We start from the raw sequence: 12,784 nt of genomic DNA on the forward strand, positions 1-12,784 counted from the left end.
AATGAGGGGAGACGCAACGCATGCTATCTTGTGCCTGACAACAAAGTGAATTATTCTTGAAATGTCGAAGAAACAGGACAAAATTTGGAAATTTTTGGTAAGGACTGTGGGACCAAACTGCTGAGGTCATCAGTCCCTAGGCTTACACAGTATGTAATGTAACTTAACCTAACTTAGGCTAAGGACAACACACACAACCATGCCCGAGGGAGGACTCGAACCTCCCACGGGGGGAGCCGTGCGAACCGTGACAAGATGCCCCAGACCGTGCGGCTACCACGCGCGGCAAAAACAGGATGACGAAGAGGTGTACCTCCATGCAGAATAAAGTTCTTGTTTTATTAGACTGTCAGTGCATTAGTTTGACTGTAGTTTAGATATCTTCTCACACTGAAATCTTACCTGCGATGCGTTATTCAGTATGTGACCTATAATAGCAATTTACAGGATAAGTAACCGATATAATTTTTAAGCATGTTCCAGGATTGTACAATACTATAAATGTAGTTAAGAGAATAGCCTCAACCGCTTAGACCCCGTAAAATGGATGTTTTGCTTTAAAGTGTATGTAAGTCATTTTTTTACTTGTGATAGCCTAACCTGTCTAACATATAGGCCTACCTTTCCAACAGGAGCCTCTTCGCGGAATAGTTCTCCCAAATAAATCTGTCAGTTTTTCTGCAATAACCAAACATATCACAACTGGAATATACGTCTACTTTAGTCATCTGCTTCAGTTTTCTTTTGAATTTTACTTTGAGGTTTTCAATGTAAGTCTATACCATCCTTTGTGATATACCAATACTTAGTTTCATGTTCCATGTAGCATTTGCATGATAAATCGTAATGATGTGGAACGAGTCGTTTTATATTAAAATAATTTTTTAAATATATTCCATGCTGATCATTTATTAGATTTTTGTTTTTTAATTAAAGAGAGACAGATATTTGTCATTAATTCCTACCCATCGTCATTTTCACACTACAATAATAGACAGTCTTGTAGTGGCTAATAAAAAAAGAAAAAGAGAAGAAAAGAAAAGAAAAGGTTGAAAATGTGGGAAGAAATGGTGAATAAAAAGGGGGTTTTAAAATCGTTAATAACCGTGAGAAAGGGAAAGAATGAAATGCAAATCGGACTTCGTATTATAGAAAAGCTATCGGATTTCGTGATTCGGAAAAGCTATTGTTGGGGTGGTCCTTGTGGCGTTTCTGAGCAAAAGTCAAACCAATTTCCACTACAAAAATTATTTGAAAGAGAACAGAAAATAACAAAATGTGATTAACAGGGGGAAATGGCGTAGATAAGAGTACATTCATTACCAAGTTAATAGGTCTTCTCTCGTGCGGCGTTCAGGTCTTGTTCTCCAACAATCTCCTGCTTCATTTTTGCATGAAAAAATTGTAGCTGCTCCAAAATCTTGCAGTAAATTTCATCGTCCAGAAATTACTAATGTCTACAAATTAAAACCATCTTGATCTTGGATGCAATGTATTTTACAGTTGCTTCCATCCTCCAAATTTCATACAAGCTTCCACAATACTGTATGTCAAGACTAGCGAATAAGTTTTTACATCTGAATCATACCAAGACTAGCGAATAAGTGAAGTTAAGCTTTCGCTCTCAAGAGACAATAGCGGGTAGAAAACAAAAAGTGTTACAATTTTTGTACCTTCATTTTCTTATAAATATTTTCTCTGCCGTCGAGCGCTCATACAGCTGCGACGATATAATTTATATCTGAGGGAACGAGTGTAGCGCGGCGAAATTCAAAGTCCCGCTACAGTCTTCTGCGGAATAACAGGAATTGTCAAAGAGAAACGTTTTCAGTTTAGTTTCAGCTTTTACTTTGCTGTTTGCAAGGCATTTTGTATCACTAGGTAACTGATAAAAACGTTCGGTTGGATTGATCAAAACTTCTGGCTGTAGCATTGTGAACCCCTGTTTGTGCTATAGACAACCTTAATCTCGCATAACGAATGTAATTTTTTTCTTCTGGTATTATAATTATGTACGTCATCGTTCCTTTTGAAATGCAGTGGATTATTTATAACTGACCTCATAAGGGATAACTATACTGTGAAGTGAATAGATTGCTATTCACGTGCCGAGCAGCAGACAAGCACGTTGAAAAGAGTGTTCACGTAAGTCTTCGGCCAAAGCCTTTTTCAGAAAGGAAGCAAAGCACACACAGATACACATTCATACACTCCTGGAAATTGAAATAAGAACACCGTGAATTCATTGTCCCAGGAAGGGGAAACTTTATTGACACATTCCTGGGGTCAGATACATCACATGATCACACTGGCAGAACCACAGGCACATAGACACAGGCAACAGAGCATGCACAATGTCGGCACTAGTACAGTGTATATCCACCTTTCGCAGCAATGCAGGCCGCTATTCTCCCATGGAGACGATCGTAGAGATGCTGGATGTAGTCCTGTGGAACGGCTTGCCATGTCATTTCCACCTGGCGCCTCAGTTGGACCAGTGTTCGTGCTGGACGTGCAGACCGCGTGAGACGACGCTTCATCCAGTCCCAAACATTCTCAATGGGGGACAGATCCGGAGATCTTGCTGGCCAGGGTAGTTGACTTACACCTTCTAGAGCACGTTGGGTGGCACGGGATACATGCGGACGTGCATTGTCCTGTTGGAACAGCAAGTTCCCTTGCCGGTCTAGGAATGGTAGAACGATGGGTTCGATGACGGTTTGGATGTACCGTGCACTATTCAGTGTCCCCTCGACGATCACCAGTGGTGTACGGCCAGTGTAGGAGATCGCTCCCCACACCATGATGCCGGGTGTTGGCCCTGTGTGCCTCGGTCGTATGCAGTCCTGATTGTGGCGCTCACCTGCACGGCGCCAAACACGCATACGACCATCATTGGCACCAAGGCAGAAGCGACTCTCATCGCTGAAGACGACACGTCTCCATTCGTCCCTCCATTCACGCCTGTCGCGACACCACTGGAGGCGGGCTGCACGATGTTGGGGCGTGAGCGGAAGACGGCCTAACGGTGTGCGGGACCGTAGCCCAGCTTCATGGAGGCGGTTGCGAATGGTCCTCGCCGATACCCCAGGAGCAACAGTGTCCCTAATTTGCTGGGAAGTGGCGGTGCGGTCCCCTACGGCACTGCGTAGGATCCTACGGTCTTGGCGTGCATCCGTGTGTCGCTGCGGTCCGGTCTCAGGTCGACGGGCACGTGCACCTTCCGCCGACCACTGGCGACAACATCGATGTACTGTGGAGACCTCACGCCCCACGTGTTGAGCAATTCGGCGGTACGTCCACCCGGCCTCCCGCATACCCACTATACGCCCTCGCTCAAAGTCCGTCAACTGCACATACGGTTCACGTCCACGCTGTCGCGGCATGCTACCAGTGTTAAAGACTGCGATGGAGCTCCGTATGCCACGGCAAACTGGCTGACACTGACGGCGGCGGTGCACAAATGCTGCGCAGCTAGCGCCATTCGACGGCCAACACCGCGGTTCCTGGTGTGTCCGCTGTGCCGTGCGTGTGATCATTGCTTGTACAGCCCTCTCGCAGTGTCCGGAGCAAGTATGGTGGGTCTGACACACCGGTGTCAATGTGTTCTTTTTTCCATTTCCAGGAGTGTATAATCATAGACACAAAACTGACACACACATTATCCTTGTCTCCGGCTGTTCTAGTCATAATATTTTTTAAAGGGGGAGGAAATGTGGGAGAATAATTATCGGCGAGAAGAATTTAGCACATGAGGTGCTGCACCAAAAATAAGTGCGTTCACGTTGTTGTGTGTTGTGCAGGGACAAGACCGTTGATACAGTGTGGTTCAGATGTCGGAGCGTTCGCGGTTTGGAAGGCAATTAAAAACACAGGACAGAACAAAAATAAACAGCGTAACAACAAGTTTGTGGCGTAATGGCAATCCCTTCTTTATTTACCTCCGTGGAAAGCACTTGTTTTTCTATCAGGCATCAGAGATGAGACTCACGCGGTATTACAATCTCTGATGTCGTCGTTACGTTGCTTCTGGAATATCTGTGACACAGCCGGCTCGGCCCTGAAATGAAAGCTCGAAGATCCGCAAATTTTCTAGTACGTCGTATGGCGCGGACAGCAACATAGGGGCAGGCATCTCGTCCCAGATAACGCCATGTCTGCCGCAGACGCACACAGAGCCGGCGACTCCAAGAACGCAGGTTAGTTGGACCATATAACTTACTGTTTATTGGATCCGCTGACAATACATATCGTGTGGGTAGAGTCAAAGGTGTATCACAAGCTTGGAAAAGTATACACACAAGTATGTCTAATAATTAGCATTTGAGAAATTACAATTGTATACATTGGCATTAGAAGTGTGTATCATATCAAATTACAATTTTGTTTACTTCATCTACGCTATATGAAGGGAGAGCGTTGGACCTTGAACGCTTTTCAGACTTCCGCCTGTAGCCATCCCTACATCGTAAGTTTATAACATTTTCTTGTTCCATTTTTAAATTATGTCATTAACTTTTCGTGTGCTGCAGTCTTTTTCTGAACTTACAAAAAATTATTCCGGAAAATTAAGGCTTTTCCAAATCTGAAACACTGTTCCAAGGAACAAATATTCAGCTGAGATTCTAAAGTGTTGCAATCGAGAAAATCATATTAATGTTGTATTTAATAATGTGTCTGTTACGTTACTACTGTACTACACAGGGGCGATTCTAGAAGTCGGTCAAGGGGGAGGGGAGCTAATGCGAGGAAGGAGGTTTTGGGGAATGGAATATCGCTTAACAAAAGGAGAGTTAGGATCGTCCACCGACAAACTGGTAAAATTTGGTGTTGCTTAAAGTAGGTTTTGATAACTGTATTGGAGTTCCGGGTAAAAAATGTATATTAATAAATAATAAGACGCCCATTTTAAGTTAAATGATATTTATTGGTTTAAATAGTAAGCTATTTGCCACTCTTATTCTTTTGCTAAAATGTGTTTGAAATACATTGCAACCTATATTGCTACATAATTATAAAAAAAAGATAGAATCTGTTGGAGTAATATATGCCCTCATTTTATCCAGTGTAATATGATACTCCATTGGGGAGGGGGGAGGGGCTATAGCCCCCATTGCCCCCCCCCCCGCCCCCCCCCACTATTTGCCACCACCACTGCTACTACACACCAACAATCTGTGACATAAAATTAACTAAAAGTTTTATCAAAAACGACCATTACCGAACGGCGTCGCGGCATCCATTGCTCAGCATTTACTTGCCGTTCTAGCTCAATTGTCCCTCTCCCGCCGGTCACGGTCGGTAGCATCACGCCCGCCTTCGCACAAATCGTGGCGTTCATTGAGGAACGTTCGCATCGAACTCCCATGAACGCGCCGGCCGCGGGCGAAGGATTTCTACGTCCTTTTCCTGCGTGGCGTCGTCTGTTGCGTCGTGGAACCCAAGTTCCCATTGTTGCAGTGGACTGTCATAGAGCGGCACATTTATCACAGTTTCTTTCTGACGCATACCAGATCAACTTGATATTATGCGACCTATGCGAAGTATTCAACTAATCAGAGGCTCCGTGGCAAAGGGCTGGCGGATTCTCTCCTCTGAGGCGTCTGTTTGTTGGGACGACAAATGGTCGCCAGTTTCCTGCGAGCACCGCTGTACGTTACTGACCCAGAGTCCTTTCCTTAAACTTTTTGAGGAGAGCCACAACAAAGTCCACAATCCTCTCTAAATTCCGAATATGTATATATTTAAACTAATAGCACATTATTACATAGTAAATATTCCCTATTTTATGGCCCATATTTCCTTGGTGATTTAAATTTATTTTTCCCCCCTTTTCATTCCGTAAACGTAGGTGCTCCAGCCCATTCGCATGATAATTTTATGACCTTAATGAATGCGACATGAAACAACTTTATTTGTAAATAATTACCACGTACAGACAACATTATATAAGTAGCACTAAATATTAAACAAGAAAGTTCATACGGTGTATATATTTCTATAACAACACGTTATGAATGTTATGAACAAGAACAATATTGTGGATTCAGTTATTCCAGAAATCAAGCTGCTGCTATAAATAAATCGAACACGATACAACAAGAATGCTACTCCAACTCAATTTCAGTTAGATCTGGATCTTGTGCAGTTTCATCAGGATCTGTAAGAAGACCCAAGTCATGAAACACTGGTGGTATGAGAGGCAGCAGGTCAAGTAAATCCTTTTGTTTCGTTGGATATAGGAGCGAATGGTTTCTTTTTCCTTTCCACTTTGTCCATTGATACCCTGCCCCTTCTTCTGAAAATCAACGTCTTGAAAGGTTCGTCACCCAAGGAATTCTTGTAGTTTGACCATTGCCTCATTGTTAGTCTACTGGTGTCATTGAACAGCATTCCATGAGTAATGTTCTACACCTGTGTTTTTCTTTCTAAAAATCTCACTAGATTAGAGCAGTCCAGCGAAGTCATAAAACTGATTTTGGTTTAATTCAAAAACGTTGAATTTTTGTTTTTTTGCCATTGCTCCTCAACAACTGGTACCAATCATGAGGATGATAAATTGGAACCTTGCATTTTTTTTCATCTGTTTCTCTATCATGGAATGTCCGACGTCACATCCCACGTGCGTGTGTCCAGAAAATAGGAATTTATGATTGATGACCTTGATGTAAGGAAAGTCTCTCAAAGCCTTAATGAACATTACTGCAATATGGGAGTTTTTATTTTGACCCCCACATGTGACAGAATAAAACGTTACTTCTGAAATATTTATGGGCATATTAGACAAATGCATGTCTAAGCACGAAGCTGTTTCGTTTGCTCCCCTACCAGCTAAAGCTCCATCTCACATATTTTGGTGGATTGTCCTGTACCATTGTCATGTACTGTCAAATTAAATGCCCATAGCTGACGTATGTAGAAAGCTATAGAAGAACCAAGGCATGGTGTAGGAAGGCATTGCTGTAGATCAAAGCTGAAACATTTTTTAGAATCGCCTTGCTTACACATATCTTTGTCTTTTGCCTTTGATAAGTAAGCAAAGTCATCTGCCTGTTGATGTAGTTTTTGTTCGGCTGAGTAATGTTGTACGAGGGTTGACTGAAAAGTAATGCCTCTACCTTTGTAACTCTTCAACAGTTGGCAGCATCGGTATGCGGTAGGTACCGACCTCTTGATGTAGTTTTTGTTCGGCTGAGTAATGTTGTACGAGGGTTGACTGAAAAGTAATTCCTCTACCTTCGTAACTCTTCAACAGTTGGCAGCATCGGTATGCGGCAGGTACTGACTTGTTCCGCAGCTTCTTCTCTACAGCTCCAGTTGGCGGGAAGCCTTAGCATTGAACGGTTGTGTTGTTACAGTGTAAAATATGGAACCCTGCGTAGACGGACGGTCAATGCGATTTAAGCAACGTGCAGTCTTTGAATTCTTGACAGCAGAAGATGTAATCCCAAAGCAGATTCATCAGAGAATGAAAGCAGTCTATGGTGATTGTGTTGATGTGAGTACTGTGCGTCGTTGGGCGAGTAAATTTAAAGATGTTAAGGCAGGAACGTCTGACCTGCGTAACAAACAAAGAGTTGAACGTCCTGTGACAGCAACCACCGAGTTTCATATGTAAAATGTTGACAGATTGTATCAGGACGATCGTCGTATCACTCAGAGAGAAATTGCAAGCACAATCGGCATTTGACAAGAACGTGGGGGTCACATTATTGCTTAGCTTGGCTATCCGAAGATCTGAGGATGATGGATACCCCAGATACTGACTGCTGAAATGAAAGCGCACAGACTTGAAATTTGCCAGGAACTCCTCTCGCGTTACGAAAATGGAGACGCACAGTACTCACATCAACACAGTCACTATAAACTGCTTTCATTCTCTGACGAATCTCCTGTAGTGTGACACCTTCTGATGTCAAGAATTCACTGACTACACGTTGCTTAAATAGCATTGACCGACCGTCTGCGCAGGCTTCCATACTTTAACTATAACAACACAACCGTTCAATGCTAAGGCTTTCCGCCAACTGGAGCTGTAGAGAACAGGCTACGGAATAAGCCAGTACCTGCCGGATACCAAAGCTGCCAACTGCTGAAGAGTTGCGACGTTCGAGGCATTACTTTTCAGTCAACCCTCGTAGACCTGCTGCATTACTGGTTTCTTTTGCAACTTGTATTTTCATATGCAAGGCATCACATTTGTATCATGTACGTATCTATGCTAGGCTTTTTGAAGGAGAGTTTCAAGGCATGAAATTCCCTTTCGTAGATAACTCTGGATACAGGTTTTGATTTGTTCTCTGTGTATAACTGGTATGTAATTTTCAAATTCAGATGAGAAGGGAGATACCTCTTGTCATTGCTCCTTCTGGGAAAGACAATAAATGAGCTCTTACGTCATTCAGTTCTTCCTCACACTTGTTATATTTCGGAGTACGTTTTCCACGCCCATCACTGGGGATTGTTCCAGTAGTGCTTTATCTTTTATTTTTAATGGTGTGTCTAACAAATTTCTCATGCTCACCTAGTGTGCTGAGGAAACAATGTCTGCATACAGATTTCCTTTGACCATTGATTTCAAAACAGTATTCATGGGTAGCATTCCTGTTTCTAGAACGGGTTCGATTCCCGGCGGGGTCTGGGATTTTTCTCTGCCTCGTGATGACTGGGTGTTGTGTGCTGTCCTTAGGTTAGTTAGGTTTAGGTAGTTCTAAGTTCTATGGGACTGATGACCATAGATGTTAAGTCCCATAGTGCTCAGAGCCATTTGAACCTGTTTCTAGAACATGCTTCCTTTCTGGGTCTTCTGGTTGCCATATGTTTAGTAGTGACATGCTTTGCTATAAACGCAACTTTTCTATCATGAGTACCGAGTCCCAAGTATTCCGAAAAAATAGTTTTGCAAGTATCATTTTCCAGAATGAGAAAACATTTCATTTTGCTCTGTTTAAGAGGTTTCATCTTCCTAGCACGTCCTTATTTCCTACTAACGTACGACTGTCCAGTATGCAAAAGAACAGTTCTTTCTTTGCGCAGTGCTCTAACCCAACGATGCTGAATACCTTCGCCATTGCCATTGCTTGTAGAAGGCTGCTCAAGTCCATCTCTTGAAAGAAATGTCTCCACCACAGGGTTTGCAGGAACATTATGCGCAACGTATTCTTGCCGCTGATCTGAATCATCAAGAGGAACTTTTAGTTTCTTAGTAACGTGACTTTTTCTTCTCGTTATTATTTCATAATCTAGGCTTTCTGAAATTGGTACATATGTCTTGTCTTGATCATTGTCATCATCAGAATCCAAAATAGCTGACAGTGAAGATCGTAGCTTGTTCATTGATGGTTTGCCAGGGGCTCCGTCTAATATATCCCGTATTTTATCTTGTTCGGATAGTGGTGAAGACAATATTAAATTGTAATTATTGCATTCACCTAAAGATAAACAATAAAATGGTTTTGTGGAAATTAATAGTGTTTCGTTTTCAGCATCCTTAATTATTGTCTCTGTAGGTTTACAAGAAGCGCAATTTGACACAAATTTTATAAAGAGGGCTATATGTCTACAGCTTATTTAGTCTTGTAAAATGAAAACTACTATATCGGTTTAAAGAACCACTTGTGTTAATGCCAGTCTGTTTCTGCAATGAATGAACCATTTCCTTCCCACGGGTAAACATTTTCAAACACGTTCAGGAATCAGTGCATGTTAATCTTCCCTCTTTCACAATGCAAAAACAGTGCACATATCTATAGCACAAGCTTCCTCAATAATACAGTATTGCTAGCCCTGGGAAAGATTACGGAATAACAAATATAAATTAAAAATGTTGAGTGTTACTAAGAACATAAGCCAACATAAAACTTATACAGTTTATCACACATTGCTGATACTAAGGACATAAGGTGACATAAGCCCTTAATATACAACATATGTTATCATATATGACTTAAGGCACAGTAATATCAGAAAATTGAGTCTGCTTTGATGCAAAACACCTTGTTATTCGTTTATTTCTTTATTATCCCAAACTAGTTTCGGCGATAAATATCACCATCATCAGTGGGGTTTTTTAATCTGAAACACGCAGAAACTGGTATGGTTGTACAGACACAGTAAAACATTATAACATTTTTACAAATCGTCTTTTGAAATATAGTTTTATATTGATACTTTCATACTACCTTATTTATTGTATGTTACAGCATGTTTTAAGCAATTATTGACGCCGTTTGTGACATATTTTCTATGCTCTTTTTTGTCTGTTGCCGTCTTTTTACTTAGCGAACATCATGTCATCTGCAACCATGTGAGCGGCTGTTAGTAAACAAATACTAAAAGGTTAACTTCGTATGTCAGCAGTATATACTTGGGGTTGTGGTAGTGTTGTGGAAGCCAGTTATTTTGGTGTATAAGAGCTCATTTATTGTCTTTCCCAGAAGGAGCAATGACAAGAGGTATCTCCCTTCTCATCTGAATTTGAAAATTACATACCAGTTATACACAGAGAACAAATCAAAACCTGTATCCAGAGTTATCTACGAAAGGGAATTTCATGCCTTGAAACTCTCCTTCAAAAAATCCAGCATAGATACGTACATGATACAAATGCGATGCCTTACATATGAAAATACAAGTTGCAAAAGAAACCAGTAATGCAGCAGGTCTACGAGGGTTGACTGAAAAGTAATGCCTCGAGCTATTCGTGTACTCACTTTCGTTGGATGGTATGTGGCTGCTTTTTACACAGAAAAACACAACTTCTGCACTTTGTTTCTGATCCAGAATGTTACGCCATCTTGCTGTTCGCGTGTGTCGCGAGAGGCGTATCGCATGTGGCGAGAAAGACTATGAAAAACTGTGGCGCGAATTACGACGACTTCTGTTCATTATTTATGTCTCTGTGTGTGATGGGGAAGTGATTCTTTTGCGTGTGTGTGCTTTCTGTTCTGTGTCCTTGGTCAGTTCTCTCAGAGTGGTAAAGAGTGTGTTTTTGCAGAGTGTTGTGTTTTAATTTATTACATTTTTCCCTTCAGCTATAGCCTTTTGTATGTGGTAATTTTCTTCTATTGTTAGTTGTCGGCGTAGACTGTTGCTGTTTCTCAGAATGCGTAGATCGTTTTCGATATTAGTGGGGTTATGGTTTTTGTTCATTAGATGTTCTGCAAAAGTTGAATGTGCGCTGTCACTTCTTAGAGCTCTCATGTGCTCTGTGTACCTAGTTCGGAAATTTCTGCTTGTTTGTCCTATGTAGTGGCTCTGACAAGAGCTGCAAGTGAGTTGATATATTCCAGCGTTGCTGAATTTGTCTGAGGTTTTTCTGACTGGTCTTAGTCTTTTCTGAACTGTATTGTTTGTTCTGAATGTTATTGGGATCCCTTGCTTTTTAAAGATGTTTCCTATTCTGTGTGATATTTTGTTATTGTATGTTAGTGTGCACCGTCGCTCTCTTTTTTTCTGAAATGGTGTGGTCTGCTGTGTTGTGCTGCATGTTTCCGTTTTACCTTGTTGTTGAGTTTGTTTATGATGTCTGTTTTGTAGTCGTTTTCAACAGCAATTTGTTTGATTATGTTTAGTTCCTGTGTGTAGTTTTCTGGTTTAAGAGGTGTTCCGTTTATCCTGTGGAGCATGTGTGTGAAACTGGCATATTTATGCACTGTCGGTTGGTTGGATGAGCTGTGGATAACAGTGCTTGTGGATGTGGGTTTTCTGTAGATGGAGAATTCATGTTGGTGGTTGTTTCTTGTGATTGTAAGATCCAAGAAATTTAGTTTCTTGTTGTGTTCTATTTCCATTGTGAAGTGGATTTGTGGGTGTACTGTGTTGATGTTACTGTGGAGCTCTTCTATCCTGCTGTGTGTTTCATCTACAAGGCAGATTATGTCATCCACATATCGGTACCAGTAGATTATTTTGTACCCTCCTTGTTTTACCATCTTATTGATTATTGTGTTCTCTATATGGTCCAAGAAAATGTTGACTAAGATTCCACTGATGGGGGACCCCATAGGAAGCCCTGCTTGTTGCACGTAGAAGTTGTGGAAAGTGAAGTAGTTTTGTTCTGTGATTAGCCTGAGGATGGATGAGATTTCATTTATATGTACATCTGGGAATTTCTTGCATTTTAGCTGTTGTTCTAAAATGTTTATAGTTTCTTCTGTGGGTATGTTTGTGTACATGGATGTTACGTCAAAAGGTACCAGTTTTGCTGTTGGGGGGATGTTGACATTCCTAATTTTCTCTATTATGTCTCCTGTGTTTTTGAGGCTTCTGTTGTTTGTGTATGTGTATGTCTTCTGCAGGAATGTGTGCATGTGTCTCCCTAGTAAATAAGATGGGGCTTTTCTGAAGTCAACCACTGGCCTGACTCGGATGAGGGGTTTGTGGACCTTTGGCATGCTTCTAAAGAGTGGAGCTTTAGGGTTCTTTTGTGTCATTCTTCTGTTTGGTTCTGTGTCAAGGTGTGTGTGATTTTTTTTAGAGAGTCTTTACATTTATTTGGTATCTTTGTGTTGGGTCACTCGTTAGCTTGCTTATTTCATTCTCTGCCAGAAATCTTTCTGTTTTCTCAGTGTATTCTGCCTCTGTCATTAAGGCTTCAGCATTCCCTTTGTCTGCCTTGGTGATGAGAGCATTGTATTGTTTTAGTTTTCCGTGTGTACTGTTTATGGTTTTCTCATCAGATGTTTTTTTTATTTGTGTTTATGGATGGTATGTTCTTTCTGATGACTTGTTTCATTTCCTCTGTCACGATTTCTCTTGTTAGGCCTGCGTTGAAATCTTGAGT

General features: G+C 41.5%; 1 protein-coding gene across 1 annotated transcript in view; it reads left to right on the forward strand.

Moving 5' to 3' along the window:
- Positions 1-4,153: 4,153 nt before the first annotated feature.
- Positions 4,154-12,784, forward strand: part of LOC126214894 (protein lifeguard 3-like) — a 116,390-nt gene continuing 107,759 nt past the window's right edge. The window contains exon 1 of the mRNA XM_049941538.1: positions 4,154-4,199. Within this exon, the coding sequence (XP_049797495.1) occupies positions 4,154-4,199 (46 nt within the window). The remainder of the gene's footprint in view (positions 4,200-12,784) is intronic.

Source organism: Schistocerca nitens, chromosome 12 (genome assembly GCF_023898315.1).
Source record: "Schistocerca nitens isolate TAMUIC-IGC-003100 chromosome 12, iqSchNite1.1, whole genome shotgun sequence".
Lineage (NCBI taxonomy): Eukaryota > Metazoa > Arthropoda > Insecta > Orthoptera > Acrididae > Schistocerca > Schistocerca nitens.